This window comes from Argiope bruennichi, chromosome 6 (genome assembly GCF_947563725.1).
Source record: "Argiope bruennichi chromosome 6, qqArgBrue1.1, whole genome shotgun sequence".
NCBI classification, from domain to species: Eukaryota; Metazoa; Arthropoda; class Arachnida; order Araneae; family Araneidae; genus Argiope; species Argiope bruennichi.
The window spans coordinates 115229376-115245395 of record NC_079156.1 but is presented as its reverse complement, the minus strand read 5'-3'; the positions used below and the strand labels follow the sequence as shown (position 1 = coordinate 115245395).

At 27.5% G+C, this 16020-nt stretch overlaps 1 protein-coding gene across 1 annotated transcript; it reads right to left on the bottom strand.

Annotated features, from left to right (window-relative positions):
* Nucleotides 1-741: 741 nt before the first annotated feature.
* LOC129971118 (techylectin-5A-like) lies at nucleotides 742-15193 on the bottom strand. The gene is made up of 7 exons (XM_056084607.1): nucleotides 15069-15193; nucleotides 11061-11224; nucleotides 8432-8542; nucleotides 6989-7173; nucleotides 3065-3167; nucleotides 2634-2789; nucleotides 742-1111 (listed from the first exon to the last, which is right to left on the bottom strand). Coding segments are annotated over exons 1-7 (951 nt in total). The 5' UTR covers nucleotides 15071-15193; the 3' UTR covers nucleotides 742-881.
* Nucleotides 15194-16020: the final 827 nt, after the last annotated feature.

Genomic DNA, 16020 nt, shown 5'->3' with positions numbered 1-16020 from the left:
AACTCGATTTTCATAAAACCAGGTCTTTAAAAACCATTTTTATTTACAAATTTGAAGTCTAAAAGAAAGAATTTTTTTTGTGATATGTTAAAATGCTTTTAGGCATCAAATATTATTATATTTTAAATTCTAATCAACTTTAAAAATTTAATAATATAGCGTTTATATAACTCTACTACATTCTCTTTTGAAACAACAGATGGCGTTACCTTATTAACATCCATGTTTATTTCCCATGATCCTTCTTGGGGATCCTTATTAGATTGCATTTTAGTGAGTGAGTGAGTATTTTCGTATTCGTGTTTGTTTTGTCTAGTGAAACATGAAACTCAGAAAATAATTAAATAACTGTTCCTGAAACTTGTCCATTATTTTCATCTACCACATAATGAAGTTCTAAAGAATATCGTCCCTCTACAATAATAATTACTCTAATAATAATAATTACGTCTCTCTACAATAATAATTACTCTAATAATAATAATTACGTCTCTCTACAATAATAATTACTCTAATAATAATAATTACGTCTCTCTACAATAATAATTACGTCTCTCTACAATAATAATTACTCTAATAATAATAATTACGTCTCTCTACAATAATAATTACTCTAATAATAATTCTCTAATAATAATAATTACGTCCCTCTACAATAATAAAGATCTTCGTCCCTCTACAACTACATTTACTGAACTGTGTTCATTAGCTGACTGAGATAATCAGAGAGAAGTATTATAATTATTCCTTTTATTAAAAAATAATTATGCTTTATTTTTCAATACAAATCAAGACATTTTTTATTGAATTACATCATGCTATAGCATAGCAAGTAGCATATAAATGAATGGAAACGCATTTTCGCATAATGCAGGTTCGATTTAGTTTGGCTTCACTTTTATTTCCACGGATGCCAAATTGTTATAGTCATTTGACGATTTCCACCAGTAAACGTATTGTTTGCCATTTTTACCTGGTTGGTAGATGCCATTCAAATTGCTATAGTAATTTCCTCCATACCACCATCCTGACTGATATTCCTTAGCTTTGCCACTGGAGTCTCTATCTTTTGTAGAAAATTCAGATAGATTCAGACGATGCATTGCGTCAGCTGCAAAAGAAAAAAATTAATTCATTTTTTCAGTTGAACAAAACTGAATTTTTGAATAAAATGCTTAACGCAAATTTCATTTCAGAATAATAAAACTTTTTAACTTTTAATGACTTACAAATTCTTGCATTATTGGAATGAAATGTAATTTTAATCATTTTTTTCCTTTTATTTGATGTAGTTAATTCTTTTAATGTCGTTATACAAATAATATTTAACTTCTTCATGTGTATAATGCGCTAAAGAATTTTTAAATATGGGACAAGATGTGGGTCCATGACTGTGTAATTAGCACTTATTCGATAGATCTCAACGATATGGTGATATATCGTCAAAAATGTAGCACATTTGTTAAACAAAATCAGAAAATAGTACCGGTCATTAAAGATTCATAATTTACAATTTGAATTAATAAATTATAAGATATCTTTACTTAAATTCATTGGAAAGATTCGAAAAATAGACGTAGAATATAATATCTTAATTTCATAGCGAAATAATTACAGTGCTTTAAATTTTTAAACATTTTTCAGCTTAATCCGTCAACCTGGGAAAGATTTACATTAAAGTATACAATTTTTACTTTCTAAAATGAAAATTTTTCATTATTCTGCCGAGCATTTTTTATAGTCTTCATAAATAATATCATTGTAATATACTTTTATTCATATATCTAAATGTTTTAGGTATGTTCAGAAATAATGGAAATTTTACTATTATTATATTTATCCATGTCTAAAATGAAGGAATTTGATATATATTTGATACTGAATTGAGAAGGAATTTAATGCTGACAAATTACAAATTTTATATTCTAATGTGTCAAATTTTTAATTTTCTGCATTTTATTATAGTTTTCATAAATAATATCATTAAAAAGTACTTTTATTCATATTTCTAAATGTTTAAGGTATGTTTAAAAGCAATTTGAAATTTACGCTTATTTGATTTACCCATGTCTAAGATGAAGGAATTTGATATATATTTGATAATGGATTGAAAAGGAATTTGACGCTGAAGAATACAATTTTTAGCTTCTAAAGTAAAAATTTTTTTTTATTCTCCAGAGCATTTTTTTTATAGTTTTAATAAACAATATCATTGTAAAATACTTTTAAACATATTTCTAAATGCTTTAAGCAAGTTCAAAAATAATGAAAAATCGACGAACTTTTATGTATCCCTGTCTAAAATAAAGGAAATTAATATATATATTTAATACTGAATTGAAAATGAATTTGATACTGAATTGTGCAATTTTTACCTTCCAAAGTGCAATTTAAAAAAATTTCTATCAGTCAATTAATTTCAGTAATTCAGTAGTAATCATTTAATTTCAGTTTCATTCAGTATCAGTAATTTAATTTCAGTAATTCCCTAATGCATTGATGGCCAAACTCACTTTTTGTGTGTTAAGAGTTACGTATTTTTACGTTTTGCAATTACTTTAAAATTCTCTCTAAATATTCATAATAATTTCAGTAATTTTTAAGAAATTTCCAATTTTATTAAATTTACTTACTTGCATTTCCTGAGTAGCCACTGATATTAATGAGGTAATTGTTGGTTGTCAAGTTAAAGTTCTGATAAACTGCAAAATATTCTACTCCTTTTCCATCTTGAAGATCGAAACGGATTTTACATCCTTTCAGGCACAAAAGACGAATGTTTTCATTACCTGTTAATTGCCAAAAATAAATAAATAAATAAATAAGGCATGTTTAATAAATAAATTAAAAAAAATATTATGGTAATATTGAAGGCTCATTTAAATAAATTCTTAGATTATTAATAATAATTATCTGATATAAAATGTGCGTAAAATTACACAATTAATCAAAATTCTTCATGAACTTTTCAATATTTATTTACTTTATATTTTATGAGCTTTTATTTAAACTTTTAAATATTATTATTAATTTACCTAATTAAATTCAGTGCGAAGCTACGTACCTAGCCAAAACTCTTCTGTTAAGTTCCCGAAACCATTCTTATAGCTTTCCCAATCTAGATTGAAATCCTGTTGAACAGGGTATTTCCCTCTTCTTTGAATCATCTAGGAAATAAATTTGTGTCATTACTTATTTAAAACATCCTTTAGTTTTTATGACTCAACAGAATATTTTTATTTACATCCCTGTTTCGAGAAATATGTAAAAATAAATAAGCATTTATATTTCATAGACAGCTCATCTGTTTATCTCATTACCCTATCATTTATGTTATTTCCTTCTTTTACAGTACAGTAATTAAGAGATATGATTTACACTTTGTCTGAGTGTTGTGATGTACATGTTACCATCAAAGTATGAAGTCCGCCATACTTTGTATATAATGCCTAAGGCGTTGTATATTATAGCTGAAACTAGCCGGCAATGTATGAAATGATTCATATTGTCATGTAGGTACTTTAGTATGGAATTCAATGACACACACAAGAAGTAGAGCTAAACCAATATATTAACTCAACTCTGAACTCAGAACATAGTGACTAACAGATCTTCTGCTTTTATATTAGCAGGGAAAGTTCCAGAATACTTTTCTGGTAAACTAAAGAAAGGTCCAGAATATGCTGGAACATGAAATAAAGGAAAACATAAAATAGAGGAATGAAATATTTATACAAACAATGAATCGCATTGTCTCTAGCGGGGTTCGAACTAATGATCTCTTAATTACAAGACCACTGCTGTGATCATTCGGCCATGGCGAGTCGACTGCCTATTTTCAATGTGGCAATATTTCACACATTTCCGAGGCAATCTATTGGATATCAAAGGAGAAACCGGCAAGGGATGAAATGATTCATATTGCACACATTTCCGAGGCAATCTATTGGATATCAAAGGAGAAACCGGCAAAGGATGAACTGATTCATATTGCACCCATTTCAGAGGCAAATCTATCCAATACCAAAGGAGAAACCGGCAATGTATAAAATGACTCACATTTCACACATTTCCGAGGCAATTTATCGGATACAAAAGGAGAAACCGGCAAAGTATGAAATTGGCAGTATATTGGCAATTATAATGAGTGTGGCATAGGAAGTTTCTACCGTTTTGGAACTTCTGGAGGAATTTTAAAATACGTATATGCGAAATCACAATTCTCTTTCTGCTCTAAGAACTTGCTTAGGAATGAAGATATTGCTTACAATGAAATTTCTCTTCGGTCAATTGCAATTGCTCGGTTCAGAGGAAGAGGCCAAATTCATCAAATGTATATGTAAGACAAAGAGACAAATTATGAAATGTCTTTGCGTGAAAAATTTAATGAAATGCAATTACAAATTTCATTTAAACCTACAATGTTGCAACAAGTTGGTTAATTGAAATTTCCTTTTTATTCATATAAAATATTTTTTTACCTTAATCAGAAAGGCATAAATTTGATTGTGTAGAACTTTCATGCACAGCTTTTATTTACCTACTTTAATTATTTTGTTTAATTATGCTCATTTTTTAGAATAACATTTGTATTTTTGGGAAATGCATATCATTTGTGTAAATACCTTTATCAGGATCTTTTTTCATACTTTGCCGTGATAACATTTGTCATTCTTTAGAATGTCTAGGTATTATATACAATGCCTAGGGAAGATATGTTATAATTCTCATATTTCATAATTTGCCTAAAAATGTACGGCATTATATACAATGCCTATGCATTCTATAAAATGGTAGCATTTCATTTGCCGGTAACATATATACACATAGAAATTTATTTCTTACTAGCTGGTACACAGCACGGTGCTGCTGTAGAAGAAATAATTTTGGAAATATCGTTTGAAATTTGAAATAGCTATATTATTTAATAAGGAATGAGAGAAAGAATGATATTTATTTTCTTGTCAACAATGAAAACGTTCTTTGGAATTGAATGATACATAAAGAATAAGTATAAATAATATTTATTCTATTTTTTTTTATTTTATTATTTAAGTGCTTTAGGGAAGATGATATTTTCATCGCAATCGGTTGAATGATACAGCAGCGCATAAGGTACGAACAAAAATTTCATTTTCATATATTAGGTAGGATAACTGTACTATACCTATTATCTTCGCACATGTGCAAGCAATATATTGACCAAGTTTCATCGCAATTGGTTGAACGATACAGCAGCTCGTAAGTAACGAATAAACAAATATTTATTTATTCGTTTTATTATTATTATATGATAACTATAATATGCCTATAATCTTAGCGCAGACGCAAGCAATAACTTGACCAAGTTTCAGTACAATCGGTTGAATGGTATGGCAGCGCATAAAGTACGAACCAACAAAAATTCATTTTTATATACTAGATTATGAAAGGTAGGAAAAATATTTGTTTAAGTTTCTAATGTATAGTTAAGAGAATCATGGCATGACAATAATTTAGATTTGATTAGCTTCATTAAATTGCTACCGTCTTTTAATTCAGTCAAACATTGATATTTACATTTAAAATTCTCCTCGTGATTTTCATTCTACTGATTAAAGAGAAGAATAAAACTTTTTCATTGAATTAAAGATAAAGAGGAAGGAATTCTTTTCTTGGAACGTTAATGTGGTTGTCGTGTCCACGGAAATGCAAAAAGTGAGGAAAGAAAGTCTGAGACATTGTTAAAGTTTCGGAGGATCACTGCCGCCAGCTTTGGTGCTTCAGGACTATAAATGAAGTGGATCCATCAGCGTCAACCAACCATGCCTTAAAATATTTGTGGTAGTAGATGGGCACTCGAAGATGTGTCTCGGTGTGAGATGAGTTTCCGGCAGTTATTGCAATAAATTAGGTTCTTGTCCTATTAGGAAGAATCTTCTTTCACTTATAGTGATTTGTTCTTAATCTACCCAGTGTAGTTTTACATTTCTAGGAAAATCAAAGTCATTTATTAAAGGCTTCCTAGACGTCTGATTTATAAGTCTACGTCTGGACACAGCATTCGTATCTGCAAGTGTGATGGTAGTTGGACAAGATTTCGTGCCACTTTGGTCAAAATATTCGCACACTCATTACCCTCGATGTCTACATATGCGGATACCCACTTCAGCACACAAGATTGGAAGTCTAATACTAGCAAAATATCACTAGTGAAGGATTTGATTACGTATTAAACAATGGTTTTAATTTTATCACAGCAAGGAAAAGCAGTGTTGGGAATTTTATTCGAAACTGCTTTAGAGTTATTTATTGAAATCTGAGAAAAAGATGGCTGAAAAATAAATAACAATCTCATTAAAAAAAATACAAGTTACATTAAATGAAACAAATTATCCAAATAATTCTTTTAAATATTTATATAACACATTTTTTTTTCTATATTATTTGAATTTTAAGAGCCGCGTAATTTCAAGTTTGTGAAATTTGGGCTATCGAATTTCTCCATGTCTAATGATTATAGATGTTGTTTCTTATCTAATTTTATATGGGTATTAAATATCAAAACATATCATTTTCAGAACGTAATTTATAATTGGTTTTTATTTCTCAATGATAGTAAAATTCAATTTCTGTGCTTCAGAATTTTTTATTTTAAAAATTATGTTCTTTTTTACGGATTTCATCAATATATTATAAAGACACCTCAATAGATTTCAAGACAACTGCAAGATTTGAAGGTCTATCTTACCAATGAATATTAGATTTTTATTGAAATCCCTGATTACAAATGCAACATTACTTATGTGATTTTTCAAAGATATAGTTAATCTGCTTTCTGAATCTTGTATCGGAATGTGAAAACCGAATCTCATAGTTTAGTAATACTATGATTTTACTAGCCTCTTTACACAGTACAATCACCCTAATTTTCATTTGGATGGTACAACTTCTGAAATCTATATAAATAAAAGGAAAAAAAGGTTAGTTTCTTTATAACTAAATTTACCGTCCATCCTCCCCCATCTTTCTCCATATCACAATAGACGTTCAGTGACTTTTCAGCTGGAAAGTCCCTCGGCCATATTGTGTAGACTCCACTTTTATTTTTCCCAGTTTCTAGAATTTCAGAACAGTCACTGTGTTTCTCCTCTTTTACGTCATCTTGATCGTCATTTACACTAGGCTTAGAACCTAAAAGTATTACTTCAGTTGGCAAATTGATTTATAATTTCTGTTTCAATTTTATACTTAATTTATGCGTATCTAATTCTATCGTGAAAGAAGTTCATAGAATGTGTGAAAATATATACAAAATAATCTAAAGCATTAATACTACTATATTTAATACAATGTGTTTCATTTCTTTCAGAAAATCTTGTTGATTCTCTTAAATAAAAGAATGCAAAAAGAATGGAAAGATAAATCATTGTTCTTCAAAACTTTTGCCAATGATATTTTAATAAGTTTTTATATCTTGAGATTTTCTTTAGCTTGATCTTGCACTTATATCTAACTATGAATGGAATAATTAACAATCTTTGCACGGAAAACATAAGACACATCATTTTAAAATTAGATATGCGTAAATCTATTACTTACCAAATCCTGTAATAATCTAGATTCTCGTAAAATATTAGACACAAGAATAAGTATCTCTTCAAAACTGGCAAAAAGTTAACAACATTTAAATTTATATTAAAACAATAATCTTACATTTATATTTAGTTAAAATTTTGGATTGCAAATATTGATTATTACAATGGAAATATTTTTCTAGCGCTTGAATTTGATAATAGCATAGTATTGAAATAATGTTCATATTCCGAATTCATATTAGTTAAATCGAAGATGAAATTAGAAAACTGTAAATTATTGCTTAATATTTATGAATTGTTTTGGTTAATTAATGCGGATCCTTAGAAAGCAACAAAAATAATTTGTGAAGGCATTTAATTTATTTAGGCATTCAGGTAGATACAACGTTTTCAGAAAAATTAGCAATGAGAATGTGTTTACCTTATAAATTATTTTTATGTTCATGTAAAATATGTCATTTGATTTCATTGTTCAAATTCTTTATTCCATTTGTTATCAACAGAATGTTTATAAAACTACTTTTACATTAAAATGAATATTTTAATTTATTGACATTTTTACTTATTTAAGTACTTAATACTTTACTTAATTCTATATTTTTATTTAATTTCTATTTCTATTTTAATTATTAGGTTGTTATATTTAAAAAATAAATATTGAATTCAAATTTTAATTTACCAGAAGCTTCGAGTTGTTTAGTTGTCCTTAATCCCGAAGTTAATGTTTTAGAATATGCAGATAAATCCTTTTTTTCCTTTAGATCTTTCAACTTTTTGACAGCCGAACTTCACTGTTTATAACTTAATATCTATATAAATGCAATGTAACTAAACTAAAACGCCCGCTTACGTACATGATGGGAAGTTTTCTCTTACATCGGAAATCAGCTTCTTTGAAATTTCAATGTAGGCCAAAGATTTTTCACTATCACAATCTGCCTCATCTGTGGAGTTTAAATTCTTTTCTGGAAAAACATTAAATTAGTATCAGTAACATTGGAATTGTGTCATACAAATAAAATTCTTTAATAAAAAAACATTTATATTTAAACTTTACTTTAAATAAACATTAAAATATTACAAGAAGGTAATTTTTCTTTTATAATAAAAATAGTTCGTCGGAAGGAAGATTTTGCTCATAATGCTTCGTATTAAAGTTACTTAATTTTAATTCCTCTGAAAATCAGTAAAATTTATGGTAAAATAATTATGATTTCAATAACTTAATTTAGTGACTGGAAATGGACTAATAATTAAGCATTATTTGGAAAATCCTGTTTAATGAGTAATCCTGTTTAATTTATAACAAATTTTTGCATATTTTAAAAGTACTTTTATTTTAACCTTTAACTGGAGAGGTAAAAATTTAGGACTTAACTAGGGAGTGCGGTCTTCAAGACCGCATTTTCTTTGCACACAAATTAAATTTTTCTAATGAAAGTATTAGTATGAAAATCTGCCAATACATTCTGCAGATATTTTTCTAGATATAAAAATATGTTTTGGAATTTTTTAAAAATATATTATCATTTAAATAATAATTGCGTTGGAACATACATTTTCTTCTCAAGTTACATGTTTAACAAATAATATTCTCGAAAAAGTATATTACTTACAATTTTTAAATCATACTTTTTTTTCCAATATACAAAGGTATATAGAAAAACAATATAATGGAAAATTCAACAATTAATTGAAGAATAAAAATTAAAAAATTACAATGGGTAAAATTGACTCTTTTTGTATCAGCATTATCGGTTTTTGAGGGCATTTTAAACATAGAGGTTAAATATTAGTATGAAAGTTAGCGTATAAATTCTGTAGATATTTCTTTTGGTATATTGATATAATTTAGAATTTTTTCAAAATATTTTATCACTAGAAAAATTTATTATATTTAAGCATGCACATCAGAATCAGCCGAATGCGAACTTTCATCTCACTTACCCAGTTAAGTTCCCAGTCGCAGTTCCCCAGTGAACCGCTCTTCAGCAGTTAAGGGTTAAATAACTAATTAATTTCAAACAAAGTTATGCATGTGCTCAATATATGCTTTTTAATTCTTATAAATTATGAGGATGAAGTAAAATCTTAAAGTTAAAAAAGAGATTCTAAAAAATACAAGATCATGGGGAAATGCGGAAAAAAATAAAAAAATGTAATCGATTTAAATGTTTTTTCAAAAATGTATATTTTGATTTCAGGATTCATATGATTTCATGATTTTATGAATATGCGGCGATCCTGCTTTCGTTAAGATGATGTTGTGGTGTAAGATGCATGTTTCTACCAGCCGATTAATCATGCGATGCACGGAACAATTGTATTTTTTCCTGCGTTCACGAAATTTACATAGGTTTGCTATATATTCAATTACCACGCAAACAAAAGAGTTTTTAAAATGATGTTGTGTTTACACTCGGCCAGTTATAAGACGGCCAACAAGAGCGCACGCGCAGAAAGGGACTGATTTATGTTTGCCACAATTTCATAAAATAGTTTCAGGCATTCAATGCCTGGCTATAAATTGTTTTTTGACGTCCCTGAATTTTTCTTTTTCACTGCGTATCGTATTCAAATTATGTATATTTACACAAAGAATCATGATAAAATAAAAATAAAAGTCATCATATCTAAACATTAGAAAACTATAGAAAAGAAATGGCAAATAAAAGGAAATAAAAAAACACAACTTCACATCAGAAAGAACAAACAACAAAAAGTGTAGGAATTAGTCTATGATAAGTGATCCTTTTTTTCCACACCAAAAAACCAGCCAAATTCAACAAATGCATGCACAATACGAGAAAAATACAGAGGCATGTTGTTGTTACGTCGGGACAATATTTGCCATCGACGGTAGAGCATTTTTCAGTCTTTCTACGCCTACGCTGCTTATTGGCCGTCTTATAACTGGCCGAGTATAAACACACCATAATATTTAAAAACACACACGCACACACATAGCTTAAAAACTTTTTCTTAATACTTTTTTTAAACAAAAATTGTTGCTTTTTACGCCGTTGTTGCATTGAATATGTGAACAACCTTTCAAAAGTCAAAACCAAATATCATTTTCTCAGCTTTTGTACATCACCAAATGAAAGAAGGAAATGTTAAGAAAAACATAAATAAGATCCCGCGAATATTGTATTGCATCTAAGATGCAATAACTTGCAATTAGGAAAACAATTTGAATATTTTGCATAAATATAAATTAGAAATTTGCATTTGGTATAAATTGTAATTTACTTCTAAAAAACAAATTTTTTTAGAAATTCTAAAAAAGAAACAAAAAACCTATGCAAGTTTCTAAAATTGCATAGTTATGGTGATTTATTAAAACTCAGGCTTTTATAAATGCTAGTTATTTTCGATTTATTTAATAAATAGTCAGATTTTTATATTTATAGAGTAAAAATTTCGATTTTATTCAGTAATTAAAGGTACGAAATATCATTATAAAGACCTTTTGAAACTTACTGCAAGACGGATAATTGTATCGTGCTTTCGTCAGAAAATTTTCAGCTGTTTCAAGTAAAGCTAGAGCTTTCTCCTTTTCCAAGCAACCTGATTTTGCAGACCTGGCTCCATGTAATATTGCCATGAAAGTGAAGAAGAAAACACAGAATAAATAAATATTCTTCCTGCAATCGAAATAAGAATTTCAATAAAAAAGTAATTAAGCTGCAAAAAAAAATCTTCTCCATACATTTTTATGCACAAATTTATTAATCAGGAATATTACGATCACAGGCACAATTTGTAGTTGTTGTTACTTATGGTACTTTACAAGCCCGCTGAGAGTTACCTGTCAGCGATTTAAGCCGAGTGAGCGTCTCTTATTTTTTCAGTAGCGTCAACTAGGGCCAAGAGTACGACTTATTTTCTTCATACATTACATTCGCTTGCAAAACCGCTTTTTGTAGAGCACAATCACGCACCTCACGGATAGAAAACCGAAGAACAACCATACCCGAATCGGGACGCCTAGATCACAGGGAAGACGCTCTACCCCTATGCCAGAACGTCAGCACACGCACAATATAAAAGTAAAATATTGTTATTTTATAATATAAAAGCAAAATACAGGGAAATAAATAATATAAAAGCAAATTATAATTGAAATTTACTCACCCTAAACTATTAGCTTTCAAATTGACAAAAAAGGGCTGCCAGCACTTAAAAAACCCTTTTAAAAGGGTTTTCAGCACTTTTTACACGAATAATGGCAAATTCAGATCTTATTTAAATTTTCTGAACCCTTTATATGTGAAAATACTTAATAGGGTGTTATTTAATAACATCATAGAGTCATTGAAAGCTACTTTTTTTGGTTAATCCTTCTAATTACGTTTTTTTTAGATAACATAATTTCACCCTCTCTCTCCAAATGTTATTCAGCAAACAAAAAGCAAAATCTTTATTCTATAACTTAATATAAATATTCTATATATTCTATAACTTAATATTCTATAATATTCTATATATTCTATAACTTAATATAAATATTCTATATATTCTATAACTTAATATTCTATAATATTCTATATATTCTATAACTTAATATAATTAAATAAGTCTCGCGATTATACATTTAACAAAAAATAAAAATATAATATAAATATTTTTTTAATGATACTTTCAGAAGTTATCCAGGAGAATGCGAAATCCATCTTATTTTTTTGAATTAATTCAAATTCATAATAAAATTTTGATATATTCTCATTGATTTTCTCTTCAAATCTTCCAAAATATATTTATTCTAAATTTTTTAATTCCAGATTAAACAGTTTTTCTTAAATATTTCTTTCCTTTGAACAACCATTCAAGGTTAATTTTTTTATTGAATTGTTTACAGCGTTTTATTATTTTTTTTCATATTTATGCATTATAACCAGATATTTGATTATAAACTCAAGCTAAAACTAAAGAAACAGTACTAAACAAAACTAAGCGTTTCCCGTTTAGTACTTTCAATTAGGAACTATTAAAAAATTTTAATATTAATTGCATCTTAATAAATAAAGTAATTATTTGAGTAAAGTTTCGATTTCTGATCAATTATTATGAGTTTTAACACTTGGTGATACCAGTCTTAAACCGGTGGGATTACTCCTTAAAACATTCTTGTTCACTCTATAACATAGGTGAATTTTTTTCCCTCTATCTTAGCAATCGATTTAAACAAAATTTGACAGAAAACTAAAACTGTTGTCACAAAACTATATAATAAATATGATACATTTAAGTCTTTGCATTTTTGAATTAGCGCGTTTACATACTGCTGAAAGTACAGATGACAGACGGTCACCGCCTTGTTGAATTTGGCTCAAAGTTTGGCAGATGTCTGCAATATAGGCATTAAATCTATGCACCGAATTTTATTCACTTAGCTCTCTTCGATTTCAATCTACCGTGTTAACTTAAAGTCGAACAGCCAAGCAATCAAATTTTCTATGAACAGATTTTGTGCAAAACGTGTTTTAAATCTATAAATTTTGAAAAGACACCATATACAAAATTTCATCTGTCTAGCTAAAAGAGTTTTTAAATTATTTTTCTCAAAGAGAGATGGATGGTAGAGACGGACGGTCATTTTCGAAACCTTTGTTTTTCGAACATATGGAGTTCTAAAGTTCGCCTAAATCTTGAGTGAGAATTTTTTTTATCCATTTCACTATTTTCTCTATATTTCCTGTACAGGAAAGAAAAACGAAGTATTGGATTTCAATAGGTAATAAGCAACTGTGCAAAATGTTACCACTTCAGCCCTTCATCAGTACAACGAAAATATATTTAAAAAAGTGCAAGTTTACATACCTGAAGTAAATCATATTACATAAAAGTTAGTAAAAATAAGATATTTTCATTCATTTGAAACGAATTTCGAAATTTTTTCTTGTTTTAATAAGAAAGTGGATTTTGAAAAAAGCAAAAATGTGCGAAAACGTGCAATCTTATTTTTATCCTTTCATCACCAAAATATAAATTTATATTCAGCTAAAATGGTGTTATAAAATATATTGATCAATAAAATAAATATTTGAAACGTCAGGGGAAAAACACATTTTAATGACTTTTTTTCAAAATAAAATTGTAATTTGATTTAAATATCTTTGAAATGTTCCAGGTGTTTTAATTTTTGAAGAAATTAAACGAAATTGAAAATAAAGTCAAACATTAAAAGAAAATAGGGTATGCATTTTATGTTTAGAGTTTGTTTAGATAGTTAGAAGTGAATTTCAGCTCATAAAAACATAAAATTCCTATGAAAACTCAATAAGTGTGCATAAAAATGATTTTTTTTTAAATTAGCATTTAATTCGAATTAGAAGATCTTGCACAGTTTTGTCCCAAATAAATTTACATCGAGTAATAAGGAAAAACTAATAGGAAAAAAAAATTAAAAATTATGTGAATTAGAAAATTTTGAATTTAAAAAAATATTATATACTTTTTAATTTTTTTAAAAATATATATATTTTGTTTTAAAATGCTTTTTTAAGAAATTTGAAGTATTTATATTTTAATAAATGTGCATAAAAAATTTCATAAAACTATGGGAATAATTCACAAAAATCTCTAATAGAATCTATCGTCCCCTTAAATATTGTATACATTAAACATTAGTACTATTAATAACTACTTAAGTATAACAGATTTTAGATTAATTTAGAAATGAACTCTTGCATTAAATTCGTGAATAATTCATCTTTAAAGAACATTTTCTTTAATAAGCTTTAAATGCAACTTGATTAATAATGTTTTTAATTTATTCCAAGTAACTATTCCCTAAATATTATAATTAGGTAATGCATTTTGTTTTCCCAGTGATAGAATAACGATTAAAAATTTTAAAAGTGTAAAAAATGGTAATCCAATTCGTATAATGTTAATAATAAACTATAACTAAGCATTTGTTTCATACATAATTCTTAAATTTATCAATTCACATTATTGTTTGTTACTAAAAATATAGATGTTAAAAAATATCAAGCAAAGAAATTAATTATAAGAAAAAAAACCCATAAACAAATTTCAAACATAAGAAAACTACTGTAATTTACATTAATGCATGGTAAAAGTATTATTAAATTCTCAGTTTTACAGAGTCTTTCTATCAAAACATCATTTATATGAGACTTTTTTTTTAATATCTATATTTTTGATAAATGATTTTTTTTAAAAATTCAGAGCCTTAATAAAGGTGAGATTTTGCAAAATTAGTATTTTTTCATTATAAATACAGCAATTTTTTTAAAAACTTTATAAACAAGAAGATATTTTATAAAAATCCCATATCATCATATCAATTCACAATATCGTAATAGCAAAATGGTTTCATTTTTCCAATTAATTATTTGAAATAAATATCTTCTAATTTAAAATACTAAAGGAAAATTAATACAATTTAAAAAAAATGTTTTAAACTTTTGAAAGATCGAAAGAGTTCCGAAAAACTGAAAAATTCAAAACAAGACTACTTACATCTCTCTTGAAGGCGGAACACGTCTTGAGCAAACGATAACAAATGATGAATAATTTCAAAGCGGCGAACTCATATTTTTATCTCCAGATTACATTATCTGTTACCTTTGCTCTAGTAAAAATTCATGTGATAAATTTCAGAATCTCTTCTCCTGATGCACTTAAATCCCCCCCCCCCAAATGGTGATAAGTTGTACTTATCAGCATTTTTTAGTAATGCCTTTGTTCTTTGTTCTGTAGGTATCTTTCAAATTTTAAAGCAATCTTTCATCTCAAACAGAGTGGCGACCTTTATTGAGCTTCTAAGATACTAATGTTTCATTGTGATAAAATGCATTGTGTGACAATGGGAATTCTGCTAAAGTGAAAGTACCTGATTCTGTTTGAAATTTAACCACAAAACAATGATATCGCCAGGAAAATCTACATTGCGTGTTGTTTAGAAAATTTAAAAATGCAGAGTTATATTTTTAAAAATTATTTTACTTGTACTGTTGCTAGAACAAACACGCTTTTATTAATAATGTATCGTAATCTTCGTAAATTTTATAAATATTTTAATGGTTTTATAATATTGTATCCTTTCTTCTAATTCTTTGCATTTTAGAAAAATATATGAAAAACCGAACTTTGTTCAGCAGTTTTTTTTTTTTTTGGTAAAATTGTGTTTTAACGGAGAAAATATTTAGACATGAATCGCATACTGATTACATAACAATGTTTTTCAATTTTACCTCCATATGAACTGGTCATTTAAATAACAAAAATCCTATGATTGCACTTAGTTTAACATGTTGTTCGAAACAATCTGTTATATTACAGTATTCGTGTCACAATTTATCTATCATTATTTATATATTTAAAATTACATTCAGTTTTACCATGGTGAAATTGGGTACCAGATTACGCTATATGGTATTGTCAGCATGGGAGCAGATATAAAAAGTCTCGA